The sequence below is a fragment of the Loxodonta africana genome, chromosome 6 (genome assembly GCF_030014295.1).
Source record: "Loxodonta africana isolate mLoxAfr1 chromosome 6, mLoxAfr1.hap2, whole genome shotgun sequence".
Taxonomy (NCBI): Eukaryota; Metazoa; Chordata; class Mammalia; order Proboscidea; family Elephantidae; genus Loxodonta; species Loxodonta africana.
This window is the reverse complement of record NC_087347.1, coordinates 80,859,945-80,876,641: the sequence shown is the minus strand read 5'-3', so window position 1 is coordinate 80,876,641 and position 16,697 is coordinate 80,859,945. Positions and strand designations below refer to the sequence as shown.

The window sequence follows — 16,697 nt, the reverse complement described above, 5'->3', positions numbered from 1 at the left end:
GGGATTGTAAAATGGTACAACCACTTTGGAAATCCATCTGGCGTTATCTTAAACACTTAGAAATAGAACTACCATACAACCCAGAAATCCCACTCCTCGGAATATACCCTAGAGATACAAGAGCCTTCACACAAACAGATATATGCACACCCATGTTTATTGCAGCTCTGTTTACAATAGCAAAAAGCTGGAAGCAACCAAGGTGTCCGTCAACGGATGAATGGGTAAATAAATTGTGGTATCACAATGGAATACTATGCATTGATAAAGAACAGTGACGAATCTCTGAAACATTTCATAACATGGAGCAATCTGGAAGGCATTATGCTGAGCGAAATGAGTCCGAGGCAAAAGGACAAATATTGTATAAGACCACTATTATAAGATCTTGAGAAATAGTAAAAACTGAGAAGAACACATACTTTTGTGGTTATGAAGGGGGGAGGGAGGGAGGGAGGGAGAGGGTTTTTTATTGATCAATCAGTAGATAAGAACTGCTTTGGGTGAAGGGAAAGACAACACTCAATACATGGAAGGTCAGCCCAGTTGGACTGGACTAAAAGCAAAGAGGTTTCCGGGATAAAATGAATGCTTCAAAAGTCAGCGGAGCAGGGGCGGGGGTCTGGGGAACATGGTTTGAGGGGACTTCTAAGTCAATTGGCAAAATAATTCTATTATGAAAACATTCTGCATCCCACTTTGAAATGTGGCATCTGGGGTCTTAAATGCTAACAAGCGGCCATCTAAGATGCATCAAATGGTCTCAACCCACCTGGAGCAAAGGAAAATGAAGAACACCGAGGTCACATGACAACTAAGAACCCAAGAGACAGAAAGGGCCACATGAACCAGAGACCTACATCATCCTGAGACCAGAAGAACTAGTTGGTGCCCGGCCACAATCGATGACTGCCCTGTCAGGGAGCACAACAAAGAACTCCTGAGGGAGCAGGAGATCAGTGGGATGCAGACCCCAAATTCTCATAAAAAGACCATACTTAATGGTCTGACTGCGACTAGAGGAATCCCGGCGGCCATGCTCCCCAGACCTTCTGTTGGCATAGGACAGGAACCATCCCCGAAGACAACTCATCAGACATGAAAGAGACTGGTCAGCGGTGGGGAGAGAGATGCTGATGAAGAGCAAGCTAATTAAATCAGGTGGACACTTGAGAGTGTGTTGGCAACTCTTGACTGGAGGGGGGATGGGAAGATAGAGAGAGAGGGAAGCTGGCAAAATTGTCACGAAACGAGAGACTGAAAGGGCTGACTCCATAGGGGGAGAGCAAGTGGGAGAAGGGAGTAAGATGTATGTAAACTTACATGTGACAGACTGATTGGATTTGTAAATGTTCACTTGAAGCTTAATAAAAGTTAATTAAAAAAAAATTCTTTTCTAAAAAGCTCATTAAATATGTAAATAATTCTTGAGTTTTAGAATGTGTTTCTTTAACATCTGTTATTAAACGGAAAACTTTGAGTGGGTAAAGATAACTATAATATTAATTGTACATGTCAACCTTCTTCCCCAATAATTAATTCACAACACAAATGAGATATGAATGACAACGTATCTTTCAAACATTACCATTATATGAGATCAGCCTTTGTAAAGACTATATCGCCTAGTTTATAGTTAACAATACTTTCTAGAACAGAAAAATCATTAAGACTTAGCATTGACTGATGAATTACAGATTTAAAAATCAAGTGGGCTGGTTCCTTTCAAATATCTGCTATAATGTCTAGCATCCAACCTTTTGTACAAACTGTACAATTTAGAAACTAAAATATACATCATTGTGAGAAAACAAAACAAAAGCAGAAACCATCTTATTTGAGAGCTGAAATCTGTCTTTGCATCGTTATCTTTTTTCTGATCTCTACCTTGTCAAAGTGAACCTTCTGGCACAGCACAAGAATAAATTATGTGCTGCCAAAGGCATGAAAAGCCTAAGGTGTCTCCTTGCTTTTCTTTTGGCAAAGCTCCTATGTAGAGTTTTGGAAATTACTTTCTATTGACCCTATCTCATATTTTAAAAGAGGATCTTAACGTATCTTCACGTTATAGGTGTGCCTTGCTGCTGCCCATACACAATACAGCTTCTGAAACAAATAAATTGGCAATTATTTTACAGGAGACATCATAAAAGAGAAGAGCTTCACTTCAGACTTCCTATAAAATAGAAAAAAAATAGTAAAGCATGCCTAAAATTTGCAGTTTGATTTGACTCCCCAAAACAGAATTCATTGTTTTAGGAAACATCTGTTTAAAACATGAGGCACATCTGTTTAGGTGTACTTGCTAGGGTAGGCACTATATATGCTTTTGTCTAGCGATCTTCAAAGAGGGCAGCAGGGGTAGAGCAGTGAAAAACGCTCTTGAAGTTTGAAGACGAAGACCTAGGCCTGAGTCAGCCACTAATTCTACACCCTAGGCCCAGACACTTAGCCTTTCCTGGGCTTCCGTTTCCATATTTATAAAAGGAAAAAGTAGGTCACCTCTACCTTCAAAATCTGTGATTCTAAGAGAACACTTACTTAATATCATAAAAGCTCGTTTTAATGAAAACTTCAAAAATTTAAAAGCATTCTTCTAAGCTTCATGGATTGACAAGTAAATGTACTGTTTAGAGAAATTTATAAACTCAGATAATTATAAAGGCCTGTAATGCTTTAAAAAAAAAAACATTTAAAGTTCTATAGGGTTGTTTATCAACAGTTAATCAAAATATCAGTAATTGGACAATGGCTCTTCAAAAATGGATTTCTTTTTCTTATATACTTTTAAATTATGCATATTATTAAAATGCTGAAATCTGCAAAAACATTCAAATAAATCATTTTCTCCAGTGGAAACAAAAAGATACTTAGCATTATTAATTTCAATGCCTGAAAATTTACTGAATATCTGTCCCTATTTAGATTCTTCTAATATTTACTGAAGTACTTATTAAAAGAGGCACTATCATATTAACCAATGTAACCACACTAAACACAATCCACTATTGCTATAAGACCATTTACTACAGATTGGGCTTTGGCACTCTATAACCCGGTATACAGTCAATACGTTTCACTACCAGAGAAACAAATATACCTTATTATATGAGGAAAAATGGATTTCATCCTAAGCTTATTTAACATACGCAAATTCACCAGGAATGTAAAAATATAACAAATTATATTTTACATATGTACTCTTTCATACCCGATGTCACGGCTTACATTAATTACATATATCACAGCATAGGAGTTTTATACAGAGAACCATGTATAAAGTAATTGATGACTTAAGTGATGTTCAGTGGTAATTTTAAAAGTATATTTTCCCTTTACTACTTGATTTAAGAAGCTATCCTCTTTGTTAAGGAACATTTCTACTAGTCAATTAAAAACAACCCATATATACATTCTAAAAGAGCATTTCGAGGCTCTAATATGCGTGTGCGACTAAGTATGTTTTTAATTAGGGAACTTAAATAGTAATAATACAACTTACCTTCTCTATATCCCCTTCCCTACACAAATAGTAAAGTGCCAGCATTCTTAATGCCTCTACATTTTTATTATCCTGTAGCATTAACCTGTAGGAAAACATCACAGTTAGTGTGGAAGTAAACGTATCTTTTTTTTTTTTTTAATGCTACTTTTTATGCCTCAGGACTCACAGGTAGTACACTATTCCAATTCTAATGCATTTAGCATCAAAATGGATCCCTTTTGAAATGCATGACACTAAGTGGACAGAAGTTGGAGCCTCATTGTTGTAGAGGTTGAGCATTCTATTTGGGGAAGACTCCTGGATGTGTTAGTTTTGTAAACTTTTATAAACTTCTGCTTTTCCTCCCTTTATTTTTATAGGATAAGGCTCCCAAGCATAATTATGGCTTTCCTATAGTGATAGGGAGCCCTGATGGGTTTGTTTCCGTTTTTCTGTGTTATATTTGGAAAACTAGAGGTTTCCCACGTAACCTAATGGAAAGGTGTCTCCAATAAATTCTCTATTTACTTCTTATTGGTATACTGTCACACAACAGATTAGTGCCACCAGAGTGCCACTTGTCTTATTGGTGACTTAGAGTACCAGATCATATTTCTCAAAATTCATATTACCAACAAAAATTTAAACACACTCGATTAGTACTGAAACACAGTACTGAAAACACACACCTTCAAAAAAAATTTTTTAAATAAAATAAAAATTTGGTAACAAAAGGGTAAAATTAGAGGCCTTGAAAAGTTGATTCATTGGTCTAACCATAATTCCATTGTTCAAATAAATGATTTTAAATTAATAAAATGACCTCTGCTTCATGAAAATGATCAACCTTACTATTTACACTGAAAAAGTCTCTATCTTAATTATTAATGTTTAAAAAGATATAAATAGATTAAACCAACAATCTCACTAAATCCTATGGCAATCCTCATAGCTAACCATTCACAATAGTATATTAAAAGAATAATTCACCTTGACAAGGCAGATTTAATACAGGAATTCCAGCAATGCAAGGATAGACTGAATAGATTTCTAAAAATCTATTAATCCAATTTACAATATTAAAATAGATTAAATTGGGATAACCACATAATCACACAAAAATGCCACATGGGGAAAAAATTCTATTGTGCTGAACCATTAAACACTTATACCTAATCTTCATAGCTGCCCAGTCTACCCTAACAAATATAATACCCTTTGACTCAATAATCCCTGTTTGGGGAACCACCCTACAAAAGCGTTTGTGTGTGCATGTGAACTCACTGCATTATACTCAACAGTGAAAAAACTGAGACAACCAAAATACCCACCAATAGGGAAAAATTAAATGAAGCATTTGCTCACTTTATAGCGTGCTATTTAAGTGTTAAAAATAATTAGGTATATCTGTGTGAATGGATATACAAGGATATTCATGAAATTTAACAAGTTAGAAGTAGGGCAAGTTTAAACTATACGAGTCCATTTTTTATTTTAAAAACACCCCCCCAAAATCTATATGTATTATTTATACATTATAAACATACGCCACACACAGTGCCATGAAAAATACCTGGAAAGATATAAACAACAAAAAGTTACTAGTGCCCAAATTGTGACATCCAAAAATCATTTCCCACCAAAAGGGATTGGACTGCCAGGGACAAATGGGAGTTGCTGGCACATAGATGAGTCTTTTACTCTTGTCATACCAAATAGCAAGGGAACTATCAAAAACTACAGGGATCATGTCAAAAGGACTTGGCACTAACTTGAAGAGGTTGCTAACAGCCAGGGATGAGACAATTTAAGCAATTAAAATAACTGAAATGACTTTAAACACCGAAGTTTAAATCCATGTCACGTAAACAAACAAATCAACCCAAACCACTCATCAGTCACCAAAGAAGGACGCTAGTAATTTTTTTTTTTAACATGGAAAATAAACAAAAAGACTTTATACTGCTTTTCTCATATGAATTATTCCATTAGGTAAGCAACCAGTAGATGAGAAGTTTTCTCTATACAAGTATTCCAGCTAAGAAATGAATAAAGAATGACAGAATTCAAATATAACCACACTGTACCCTCATCAACCAGGCATCCAGGAAATGAACATGAATAGCTGCTAACATTACACACAGGTAAAAGACAACTAGGCATTATGAGCCTCGTGACAAAGAACACACCACCACCTATGAAGTAAAGCTGGCTTTCTATGTAATTTATGCTTAGTCTGTATCTTGAAAAGACCCTGCCTGATTTTTGCGTTAAGTTCTATTGAGACATCCTGTTTTTAAAAAAGATTATTGTTATCACCTGTGAAATCTACTTTTTCTATAATTCAGTTATTAAGTGACTTGAATTCATTTGTTAAAGTATCAGTGTATGACTCTTAACAGATTTAGTCTCAGTCTCATGGCTTTACATGGCATCTCTGTGTCGGCAACTCCCAAATATTTATCGCCAGCCCAGACCTCTTTCCAGAATTCCAGATTCAAACATCCAACTGCTTACTCATAAATCCATCTCTACTTTGATTTCTAATAGGTATCTCAAACTTAGTGTGTTCAAAATAAATTCCCGACCTGCCCTCCAAAACCTTCCCCTTCCAGTCTCCCTCCCTATTCAAAGGCAACCCTATCCTTCTAGAATAGTGTAATGCTTATGGGCACAGATTTGGGGCCAAAGTACTTCGGATTTGAATCCTGACTCCACCATTAACTAGCTGTGTGACTTTTGGATAAACTTCTTGACCTCTCTGTGCCTTAGTCTATTCATCTATAAAATGGAGATACTAATAATACCTGCCTCTTAGGACTGTCATCAGGATAAATAGCACTTCCTATGTGCCAGGAAGAACCCTGGTGGCACAGTGGTTATGTGCTCAGCTGATAACTGAAAAGCCAGGGGCTTGAACCCAGAAAGGTAAGGCAGTCTGTTTCCGTAAAGATTTGCAGCCTTAGAAACCCTGTGAGGCAGTTCTCCTCTGTCCTATAGGTTGCTGTGAGTCAGAATTCACTTGACAGCAATAGGTATTGGGTATGTGCCAGGCACTGTTCTCAGAACTTCACCACAGTTCATCATTATTATTGTTTGAGCAGAATTGTTGGTATTTTAGTTGGTCCAGGCCAAAAACCTTGGAAGTACCCCCAACTCTTCTCTTCCTCTCACTCTCCTAATCAAAACATACCCAGATTTCAACTTCTCAAATCCTCACCACAACCATCCTGATCCCTGCCACTAACATTTCTCATTTAGAGTACTGCCACAGCTTCCAAAACTGTCTCCCTGCTTCTGCCACTGTCCCCTTCCACACAGCCTGTTCTCAACACGGCAGAGTGATTTTTTTTAAATATAAGTCATGCCACTCCTCTGCTGAGATTCCTCCAATGACCTCCCCTTTCAGAAGGAAAACCAAAATCCTTACAATGCCCAATAAGATACTTCACGACCTGGAACCTTCTCTCCCTCCCACCCTTTCTCTCTGATCTCACCGCCCGCTCATGTCTTACTCCCTTCCATTCCTTGCTTTGGCACATACTCCTGCCTCAAGGTCTTTATGCTTGCTTTTTCTTCTTTTTGCAAAGTCTTCTCCCAGATTTCTGCACGGCTTACCGCTTACCTTCTTCCGATCTTTGCTCAAATGTCATCTTCTCATTGTGGCCTTCCCTAACTATCAATAAAATTGAACCTCTGAACTCCCTATTTTACTCTCTGCTTTATCTTTTCTCCACAGCACTCATAACTTTCTAGCATACCACATAATTTACCTATTTGTGTTGCTTCCTGTATGGTTTCCTCTCACTTCAATATAAGCTTCATGAGGGCAAGGGTATTTGTCTCTTTGCCTAAAACAGTGTCTGCCTTATAATAGGTATTTGCATATTTATGTAAATCAATAAATTCAATTCTTAAATGTAATCCAGTGTTAAGAGTTAGTCCTCAGTTGTATACTGCTTTGAAAAATTAAATTTACAAACAAAAAAACACACATAGATATTCTTTTTTCTTGAAGTTGTAAGTAGATCCAACGATATTAATGTCATCTTTTTTTAAACTTAACCTTTGTGCTGTCTCAACTGTCTGGTCCCAATCCTGCAAGGCAAGTTGTAATTTCATTTTCTTTACAAAAGCAGGAAGGAAGCTTGGAAAGCTGACAATTATCTGGTTAACAGCCTCCAAAGCACCTGAATAATTCTGACGCATGTGAAGGCATTGTGCCTACAGAGGGAAAAAAAAGAAGTGACATCAAAATTGTGATCACATACACCAAGGTCTTAAGACAGTTATCCCTCACTAGGTAGAATGACTGGTGTCTAATACTGCCTATGTTTTTGTCTTCTGATTTTCTGTAAGGAACAGTTGCCACTTTTATATTAAGTAAGTTTTCACTAAAAAAAAATTTTAAACATTAAAGAGCCATAAAAATATTTTATATAAGCAATTGCATTTAAAAACCCACTTCTAAATAACTGAGAAATATGAATCCAGGGTAAAATGTAAGAAAATATTTTTAGAAATATGACAAAATTTTTTTCTACTCTGATCTTTTTAGAATAAAATATTTCTAGGGCATCTGTAAGAAGCACCTGAAACTAAAGGATTTTGCATCTTTTTTTAATTTTTTAATTATATCCCAGTTAAAGAAGATATGATTTTACAGAACATTCAAAATAAAGTTCAAACTTTCTCTACCTCAACAATTTCACTTCTAGCAATTTACCTTAAGGAAATAACTGGACAAGACCACAAAAAAGTATTCTGATGATATTTACGACAGGATTGTTCATTTATAATAGACAACAAAATAACCCTAATGAGCATAAAGGATTCATTCTATTACAGCTTATCTATTTAATTTTATGTAGCCGTTAAAAGTGATTATGTATATTTGTAGATCTATATTTACTGACATGAAGAGATGCTATATCTGGTTATCTCTGGGCAGTGGTATTTATTTTCTCATTCAGACGTTACCGTTATTTTCTGATATTTTTTTGTTTTACAATTTCTACGTTATTACTTTCACAATAAGAAAAAAATGAGCTATAAATTATCAGTAGTGCTTTCCAGACAAATAGTAAGGCACATTTATCACATATTGGATTTCTGAAAATTTGTTTCTGAATTTCTTTTAGGAATAAATTCGGTCCTGGTATATATATCTTGGTGAAAAACAAGCATCTGGTCTCAACAGATTTATGGTAAAACTACAATATATTCCTAAAATTGGTTTCAGATTATATTCTCATAGAATTAAAGTATGAGAATAATAATCCAAAGATGCCGAGTATGTGAAAGTAAATTATTACTATTTAAGTTTCTAAATAGTTGGCAATAATAGAAAAGAGATTAATGCAGCTAATTCTTTAAAATTACATTTGCCCTTGGAACATATGTAAATAGTTGGTACTGCAAAATAGGAAAGCCGTGTGGCAAAGACCTGAAGTGTGTCCACATCTAATACTCCTCCTCAGACTGTCATCTCCCATATGTATTCACAGAACCAGATCACACTGAACTAAATTTGTTAGGTTGGACTGAAGCTTACGCAGCCCTCCTCTTGAATTAACTGAAAAATAAATTAGAATACACATTTGGAATGGGTTCTATCAGAAAAACAATTTAAACCAATTCTTGGAGGAAAAAGGTCATTCCCTCCTAAGCTGCTTATATTAGCACCTGAAATAGCCCCACCCTAGACAATTATCAACTAGCTTTTCTCTAAGAAATAAAGAGAAGGACAAGTGATCAAGAAAAACTTCTTAAAAAATCAAAACTTGTCAAATGCCCAATTCCTACAGCAGTGCCATTAGGTAAAACTTGAGTTTTACCTGAATACCGGCCTGAATACCAGTCATACTTATGGCAAAACTAGGAATAACCTATCAACAGAAGGTGACAAGCAGAGTGATGTGGGGACATTAACAACAGCCAAGATACTAATACTCTCCTCTTTTTCTATTTCTCCCCTCCCAGATCAGTGCTTATCTAATAGGCTGTTCTTCTTAACATACAAATTTCATTTTTTCTTGGTGAGTCAAAATCAAAAATAAACATACTTAAGGCAATCAGAAGGCAAGTAGTAAGGACTCTAGAGTCTGAATTAAATATTTCCACCACCAATGATTTCTAATGACTTTGTCAACTGCTCATCTCTCACAACGTAAGTCAGATCATGCCATTTCTTTGCTTGAAACTTTTCAGTGACTCCCTATCCCATTCAAAATAAAATCCAAAGGCCTTACAGAATCAGCCCAGCTTTTCCTCACCTCCCCATACCCACTTGCCACCACACCTGCCTTCTCTCCCTATGCCTCCATTTCTGCTCTTGTCCTCACTCATTCCACTTCAGAGTCCTGGCTCCCTTGCTATCCCCTGAACATGCCTTACAGCGCTCATCCTTGTTATTTCTTCTACCTGCAATGGTTTCCTCAGATGTCTACATTGCCCGTAAATCTTTGTTCAAATGTCACTTTTTCTGACCACCTCATTAAAAATTGCAAGTTGACACTCAGCACTCATCCTTCTCCTTTCCCTGCTTCATTTTTCCGCTGCACTTATCAGCTTCTAACATAGTTAGCTTATTTTATTTATTGTCTGTCTCCACCACCAGAATTCTAGCTCTGTAAAGGCAAGAGGTTTGGTTTTTTTTTTCAGGGTATCCCTAGAGCCTAAGCACATAAGGCACATGATAAATATTTGTTGAGGAACGAATGAACGCACCAAAAAAAGAAAAAGACAAAACTGATCCAGGATTAGGAGCTATTCTGGCAGAGAATAAATTTCTCTAGTTTATTCTTGCCCTACACAAATCCAAGTTCCCTATTCAGTTGAGAGCTAACAACAGTAACATGAAAATTATCTTCTCTGAGCTACTTAGTTTTGATGAGTCTCAAATATACTATGAATAAATTTCAAAACATGATTTTTTTTACCCTAACTCCAACTTACCTTACCCAGAAGAGCAAAAATATCAATTCCATCTTGTAATCCCTCTTCGAAATACCTTAGTGCTTTTTTAGTATAAGGTTCTTTTCCTCTTGTAATATCAAGCCATGCTCTCAAAACCTGTCCCTGTAAAAATGAGTATTTCTATTCACAGTTCCATTTTTTTAATGAAAAAGTAGATGTTTACAAAAGAGATAAACCTAATGTCATTTTTTTATAATTAGTAACAAAAAGTACTCTATCAAATTTTGAATAACAAAATTCTATGCAGTGAAACACGTTTTGAACCCTTGCCAGCCTGAAGTCTTATGAATTTCAGCCTAAAGATGATTTCTTTGGTCAATATTCATTAAGATGCATGTCACATATTCCATTAGTGCCAAAACCGATACTAAGCCAGTAGATCAGTATTCATTGCCTATCAAATTAGATACATACAGTTGTACTTAGCAGTCAAGTTCCTTCCATTTTGCCCCGACCCATCTCTCCAAGCTTTTCTTCCACTCTCTTCATCTATATCCCCTGCGTTCTACTCAAATTTGAGGTTCTCACCTTAGAACCAACATATCTGTTTTTCTCATTTCCATCTATTATTTCCCACCTTAGGAGTATCTATTTCTCTTTTCCATAATCTCTGCCTATTGAAACTATATTCATCTTTCAGGTCTTAGCTCAAATGCTACTTCCTTCAAGAAACTCTTCATCATCTTCCTAACGCTTACAGATGTGATCTCTTCTTAAGTACTTAAAACAGAGCCAAGCAAGAGAGGAATAAACATTAGTTATTATTTTCTCAAACACTTTAATCACACCTCTCTCATACCATTTATAATTTTTTCATTACAATAGTAGCTAGATATGTGCTCTATGCCACTACTAGAGTATTCATTTGCAAAAGTAGAGTTTATGTATTCCCTATCTTTTTATTATTAACAGTACAAATAATAGTGCCTTGTACCGAGAGCTGGTCAATAAGGGGAAATGGAGGGAAAAAAAGCAAGGAAAGGAGGAATAGAATGAGGAAGGGATCTTTTCAAGAGTTAATAAATAGCATAAAAATAAACAACCTCCCAAAACCAAAAACCAAACCTGTTGCCATCAAGTCGATTTTAATAAATAAGCTTAGAGACCACAATTTTCAATATAAGGAAATATTAAAATAAAGCTGCTATTTATAAAATGACACTACAATGAGTAATAACAAAGAAATAGCAGATACTACTGAAGATATAAATAATATCAACTTTCTTTAGTGTTACTATGTTACTATTTCAGATTAAGAAAACCAGTTACCTCTTTACTACCATTCGACATTTTGATCATTCTGTCAATATATTCTCTGGCCTTATCATGACGACCAATGTGCCATAAAAATAAGCCTGCATGGTACAAAGCTTTCTGTCCGGCTCCTTTCCGTTGCTCCTTCACTCTGGCATCTGATTCCAAAATAGCTTCTCTATCTGGGAGGAGAAAATGGCATGAAATAAAAATTAAATCTAGACCAATGTTTATAACACCCGTTGCCATCGAGTTGATTCTGACTCAATAGCAACCATATAGTCACTACGTGTATAACAGGTTAGACGAATATCAGGGCAGAGAATTTAGTCCTTTTCTCTACAGCAGCACTAAGAGAAATAAAATACAACCTACGTAATTAAAAATTTTCTAATAGTCACATTTAAGAAAGTAAAAAGAAACAGGTGAAATTAATTTCAATATTTTATTTAACCCAAAATATCTAAGATACTATATCATTTCAACATATATTAAAATAAAAATTGAGGAAATGATTTGCTTTTTTTTCTTACTAAGTCTTTGAAATCTGGTTTGTATTTTACACTTACAGCCCATCTCATTCACATACTAAATTTTCATCAAAAATACTTGCTTTGTACTTAGATGGCATAATACTGACAGTTGAAAAAGGAGATTTGCATAGTCAAGCTGTTCCAAACAGACGTAAAAGTTTTTACATAAGTGAACATCAACTTTAAATTTAAATATGTGTGAATGAATAAAATTTAAAATTCAGTTAATCAGTCAAACTAGCCATGTCTCAAGTGTTCAAAAGCCACATGTGGCTAACGACCACAGTAACAACTACAGTTCAAGCCTCTCTCAGAACCTAAGGGCTATATATAAGCAAATGATTTTTAATAATTAAGACTTGAAAAATTCGTAATGATTCTAAAATGATGCAGCTACAACAAGTATGTCTAGAACCGGTACTCAAATGACATAACTTCCAAATTCAATTCTAAAATGTGTGAACATGCCAGGCTTCGCTCACGACCTGTCAAAGGTTAGTGTACTTACCATTTACTTAGATAGTTCAATACTGATTGTACTACTGCTCCCTAATCACTTCCATTAAATCTTTTATATACGCATACACACACACACACACACACACACACACACACATTTTACATGTATATACCTGATTAGGACACAAACTTCCAATGTCCATCATACCCAAATCCTGGATCTGATCAGAATCAGCTATGTAATTAAAAAAAAAAAAAAAAAGCAGGACAAAATACCAAAGTTTTGGGCTGTGACTCTAATGGCTCTATTTTTCTGCAAATGGCTATCAAGGAAAGTTACACGGCTCTTCCTTATTAACTCCAGTGGCATAAATTTAAATTTAAATTGTACAATTTCCAAGATACAACTCCAGGAGTTTAGAAAAACAAAATAGTTTTTGTAGGGCTATGGATTTCTTGATAGGAAGACACCTCTTCTTCACCTGTCCTCACACACCTCACAGTTTTTATAGTCAGGACACAGAAACACAAAGAACTCATCAGGGCAGGAACAGGTATTGTACTTCTCAGCCCAGATTTCCTCCAAGTCTCCAATTTTGTGCGGCACTCTCCACACAAAATTGGCTCTTGCCAGATCTTAGTTCAAGTTATTACTCTTCACAGTCCATTTATAACCAGGACTTACATCAGCATTCAGGAAGAACATATGCGACAACCTAGCCCTTAACTAAGCAGTATTTACAGACATGTGGGACCTTCCTGGAGCTCAAACCCATTCAGGATCATCTACAGTGGAAAGCAGAGTCAGTGCTCAGGTGTCTCTAGCCAATATTTCTGCCTCCGTCTTTTTAGGGGCTTAGAAACCACTTTACCCAACAGAACCAATACATAAGTCTTAATAATTAAATGAACATACCAAGAAGGAAATATTTTGTACTAATTTCTTTTTCTAGACTTACTATCGCTCTCAACTACAAATTCTCTGCTCCAGCTAAACACACGCTCCGGTAAAGCACAGGGAAAGGGGATCTAATCCTAAACAGCCTAATCCTGAACCACTTCCATGTGTCTACCCAGGTTATTTTCTCTTGTCTAGCAAATACTCTTCATATTCAAATCCTATCTGTCCTTCAAAGATCAGATTACGTCCCCATTTTTCACAAAGGCTTCCCAGCTTACTCCTATGGATTAATACTACATACCATTTCCAACTAATTATGGATTCATTTGTTTCACTTCTTATGATTTAATAGTAACACTGAAATTTAATCTTTTAGGTTTTTATATTTTGCTCAACTAGATTATAAGCCTGAGGTAATGGATTACTTCTTATAATTTTTTTGTATCTTTCAACTACACCTGCCACTGCACTAATTGTCATATTTGTTTACTTGCTAAACATACTGTCTTATATAATTTTTTATGGGTTTATACATATGTATGTGGGGTGAAGGAGATAGGTAATACTCTGCTTAGGAAAAAAATAGTTTCTAAATTTTCCTAAACCATTCTATAACAATTGGTTATAATCTTAGTCATTTGAAACAGGTTCTATATTTACAATCCTACTAGCTATTAATAAATATATATGGGAGAATATAACTCTACTCTTTTATCTATAATTTGGATATTCTGCCTCAGCCAATAAACTAAGACAGTCATGCAACCTTAATTAATTGCTTGCTTATGTATAACATTCCTTCCATAACCTGGTCATATTTCTCAGCTAATTACTGGACAAAAATCTGGAGAGTACCTTCCAAGAGCTAATTCACATGGGGGATGTAAAGACTTTCAAGAAGCTTAAAATATAGTAAAAGAGATAACCTGTACACAGAAATGTTTCCACATAGTAAGTGATAAAGTTGGCTCCTACAGAGTGATTTCTGTGTACATCTATTTTTCAGCTGGCCTTTTTTGCATAACAATTGCTAATACATATTCATCTTTAGGTTAACTCACATAATCCCTATGCACTAATAAAACCTGTGCCACAGGACATAAGGAATATGAAAGTAGTTTAAAGACAGGTATTCCCTGTGTTTGATGAACCTACCAAGTTCCTAGACAACATATAATACAGCACGATCAGACTGAATGTTAAAATAATTGAAAAAAAATCAAAATGAACTGAGTAGGGCAAGCTGCCTAAGTGTTGTACTTAAATACTATACCTGGATTAGGACTCATTTTATGGGCATATATCAGTGCAATTAGAGAGCAAAGTGATACATCTTGTTTATTTTTAATAGCCTCAAATTCTCGAAGAGCTTCTTGAATTTTACCTGAAAATCAAAAAGATTATGATGTGAAAAACAGTTCATAGTGCAAAGCCAGAAATTAAAATTTTTGGAGCATGCTTAATAATTACCACACACCTTCCATTAATGTACCATAGGCATGATAAAACCTGAAGACTGGGTCACTGCCGTATCTCTTAATTCCTTCACTGGCAACCATTAGCACATGATGGAAATATCTCTCTTGACAATAGTAATTAATCAAAGCCTAAAAGGAAATAAGGACTAAAAATTAAAAAAAAAAAAAAAGATTCTGGTGGCCTGATACACTTTTAGAAGCAGATTAATCTAAAATCCTGAATAAAGCTCATGTGATTCTTTTAAGTTTCCTTAAATCGAGCCACTTTTCACCTCTTTGCCCACCTTTTCTTAACAATTTCAGAAAACAGGAAAATAAACAAAAAAAAGGGTTTAAAAAAAAAAAAAGGACAAGAAGTTCCCGTTAGTAGACTCTAGGTTTCTTTAAAAAAAAAAATCTTTTTAATACTCACTCTGTAACAACAAACTTGTTAACATTACTGTCAAATATTATTTACCTGAGGCTTTTCACAGGCATGAGGCTACAAACTCTGTGAAGGCAGAAGCTGTGAGGTTCTGCTCATCACTGGATCTCCAGGTCGTAGTGGACAGAGTCCTCGGTAAATATTTGCTGAATGGGTGAAATCAGTGAACAAACGAGACCATCATCCTAAAGAAACCGCTTATGTTTTCCAGTCTCTTGTCTGTTTCCATATCCTCAGTTATTAAGTGGGCCCTTATTAAGAATTTGCTGAATGGATGTATCACTGATAATATGAATAAAAACTATCACACTAGAATAAAGACTCCTCCCTTTTCAAGCCTCATGTCTTTGTTTTCACATATGCTTTCCGTGTTCCTTTCCGTATGGAATGGGAAGAGAACATTAGTTTGCTTTAAGTCCTTAGAAATCGCAGCCCGAGGTGCAGTGAGTGGCATGTGGTAATCGGGCTTTCCTGCAAACACGACACAGAAGTCAAAGTAAACACAACCAACTGGAGGACCAGCTCACCAACGGCCTTTAAAAGGCAGCGCCCCGAGTGAGCTGCCGGGACCTCTAGTCCGCAGAAGGGCCCTGAAGAGCAGACAAGGTAACGTGGGCTGCAGGCCCACGCCAGCGGGTGGCACCCGGACTCAGGGCACCGAAATCCCGCCAGACTAACGACCGCCTCGCGGACCTCACCGCGCTCTCTCCACGCCCCCATCGCAGCGCCACTCCCCCAAACAGACCGCGTCCAGGCCGCCAGTGGCCGCCCGCCGCCTCACCTTCAGCCCCAGCGAGTCCATGGCTCCCCGACACTGGCGCGCAGGGCCCGTGGGCGTGGGTCCCCCGCTGCCCAGAGGAAGAGCCGGAGCCGCAGGACGCCGCACCGAGGCCCAAATCCGCCTCGCCCTCCCGGACGCGGCGCCAGGGGCGGGGAGGGACGCGCTGCCATTGGCCGCCAGCGGGAGGGGGCGGGCCCTTGCTGCAGGGATTGCGGGAGGCGCCGAGGAGGGGCGACCTGGGAAGGGGGATCCGGAGGGCGGGCTGCGGGGGTGACCTGGGGAGGGCAGGGGCTGAGGGAGGGGTGCTAAGGGATGGGGGGGTGGGAGAGGACATCCGACGAGGAATAGCCCTGGGGGAGAGTGGGTGGGCGGGCACGAGGCTAAGGAATAAAGGAAGTGAAGGAG

The 16,697-nt window shown here is 37.0% G+C and overlaps 1 protein-coding gene across 5 annotated transcripts in view; it reads right to left on the bottom strand.

The window, feature by feature from the left end:
* TTC21B (tetratricopeptide repeat domain 21B) overlaps nt 1–16,416 on the bottom strand; it is a 77,475-nt gene extending 61,059 nt beyond the window's left edge. For 3 of the 5 annotated variants that reach the window (XM_010602858.3, XM_023542872.2, XM_010602859.3), the window contains exons 1-7: nt 16,293–16,416; nt 15,087–15,216; nt 14,883–14,993; nt 11,732–11,898; nt 10,442–10,564; nt 7,551–7,708; nt 3,503–3,587 (exon numbers count right to left, since the gene is read on the bottom strand). In XM_010602858.3, coding sequence (XP_010601160.2) covers nt 3,503–3,587; nt 7,551–7,708; nt 10,442–10,564; nt 11,732–11,898; nt 14,883–14,993; nt 15,087–15,216; nt 16,293–16,313 — 795 coding nt within the window. In that variant the 5' untranslated portion in view covers nt 16,314–16,416. Of the gene's footprint in view, nt 1–3,502; nt 3,588–7,550; nt 7,709–10,441; nt 10,565–11,731; nt 11,899–14,882; nt 14,994–15,086; nt 15,217–15,544; nt 16,208–16,292 lie in introns of those variants that run through there. The other 2 variants (XM_064287044.1, XM_023542874.2) reach the window with 2 other exon arrangements.
* Between the last annotated feature and the right edge of the window lie 281 nt (nt 16,417–16,697).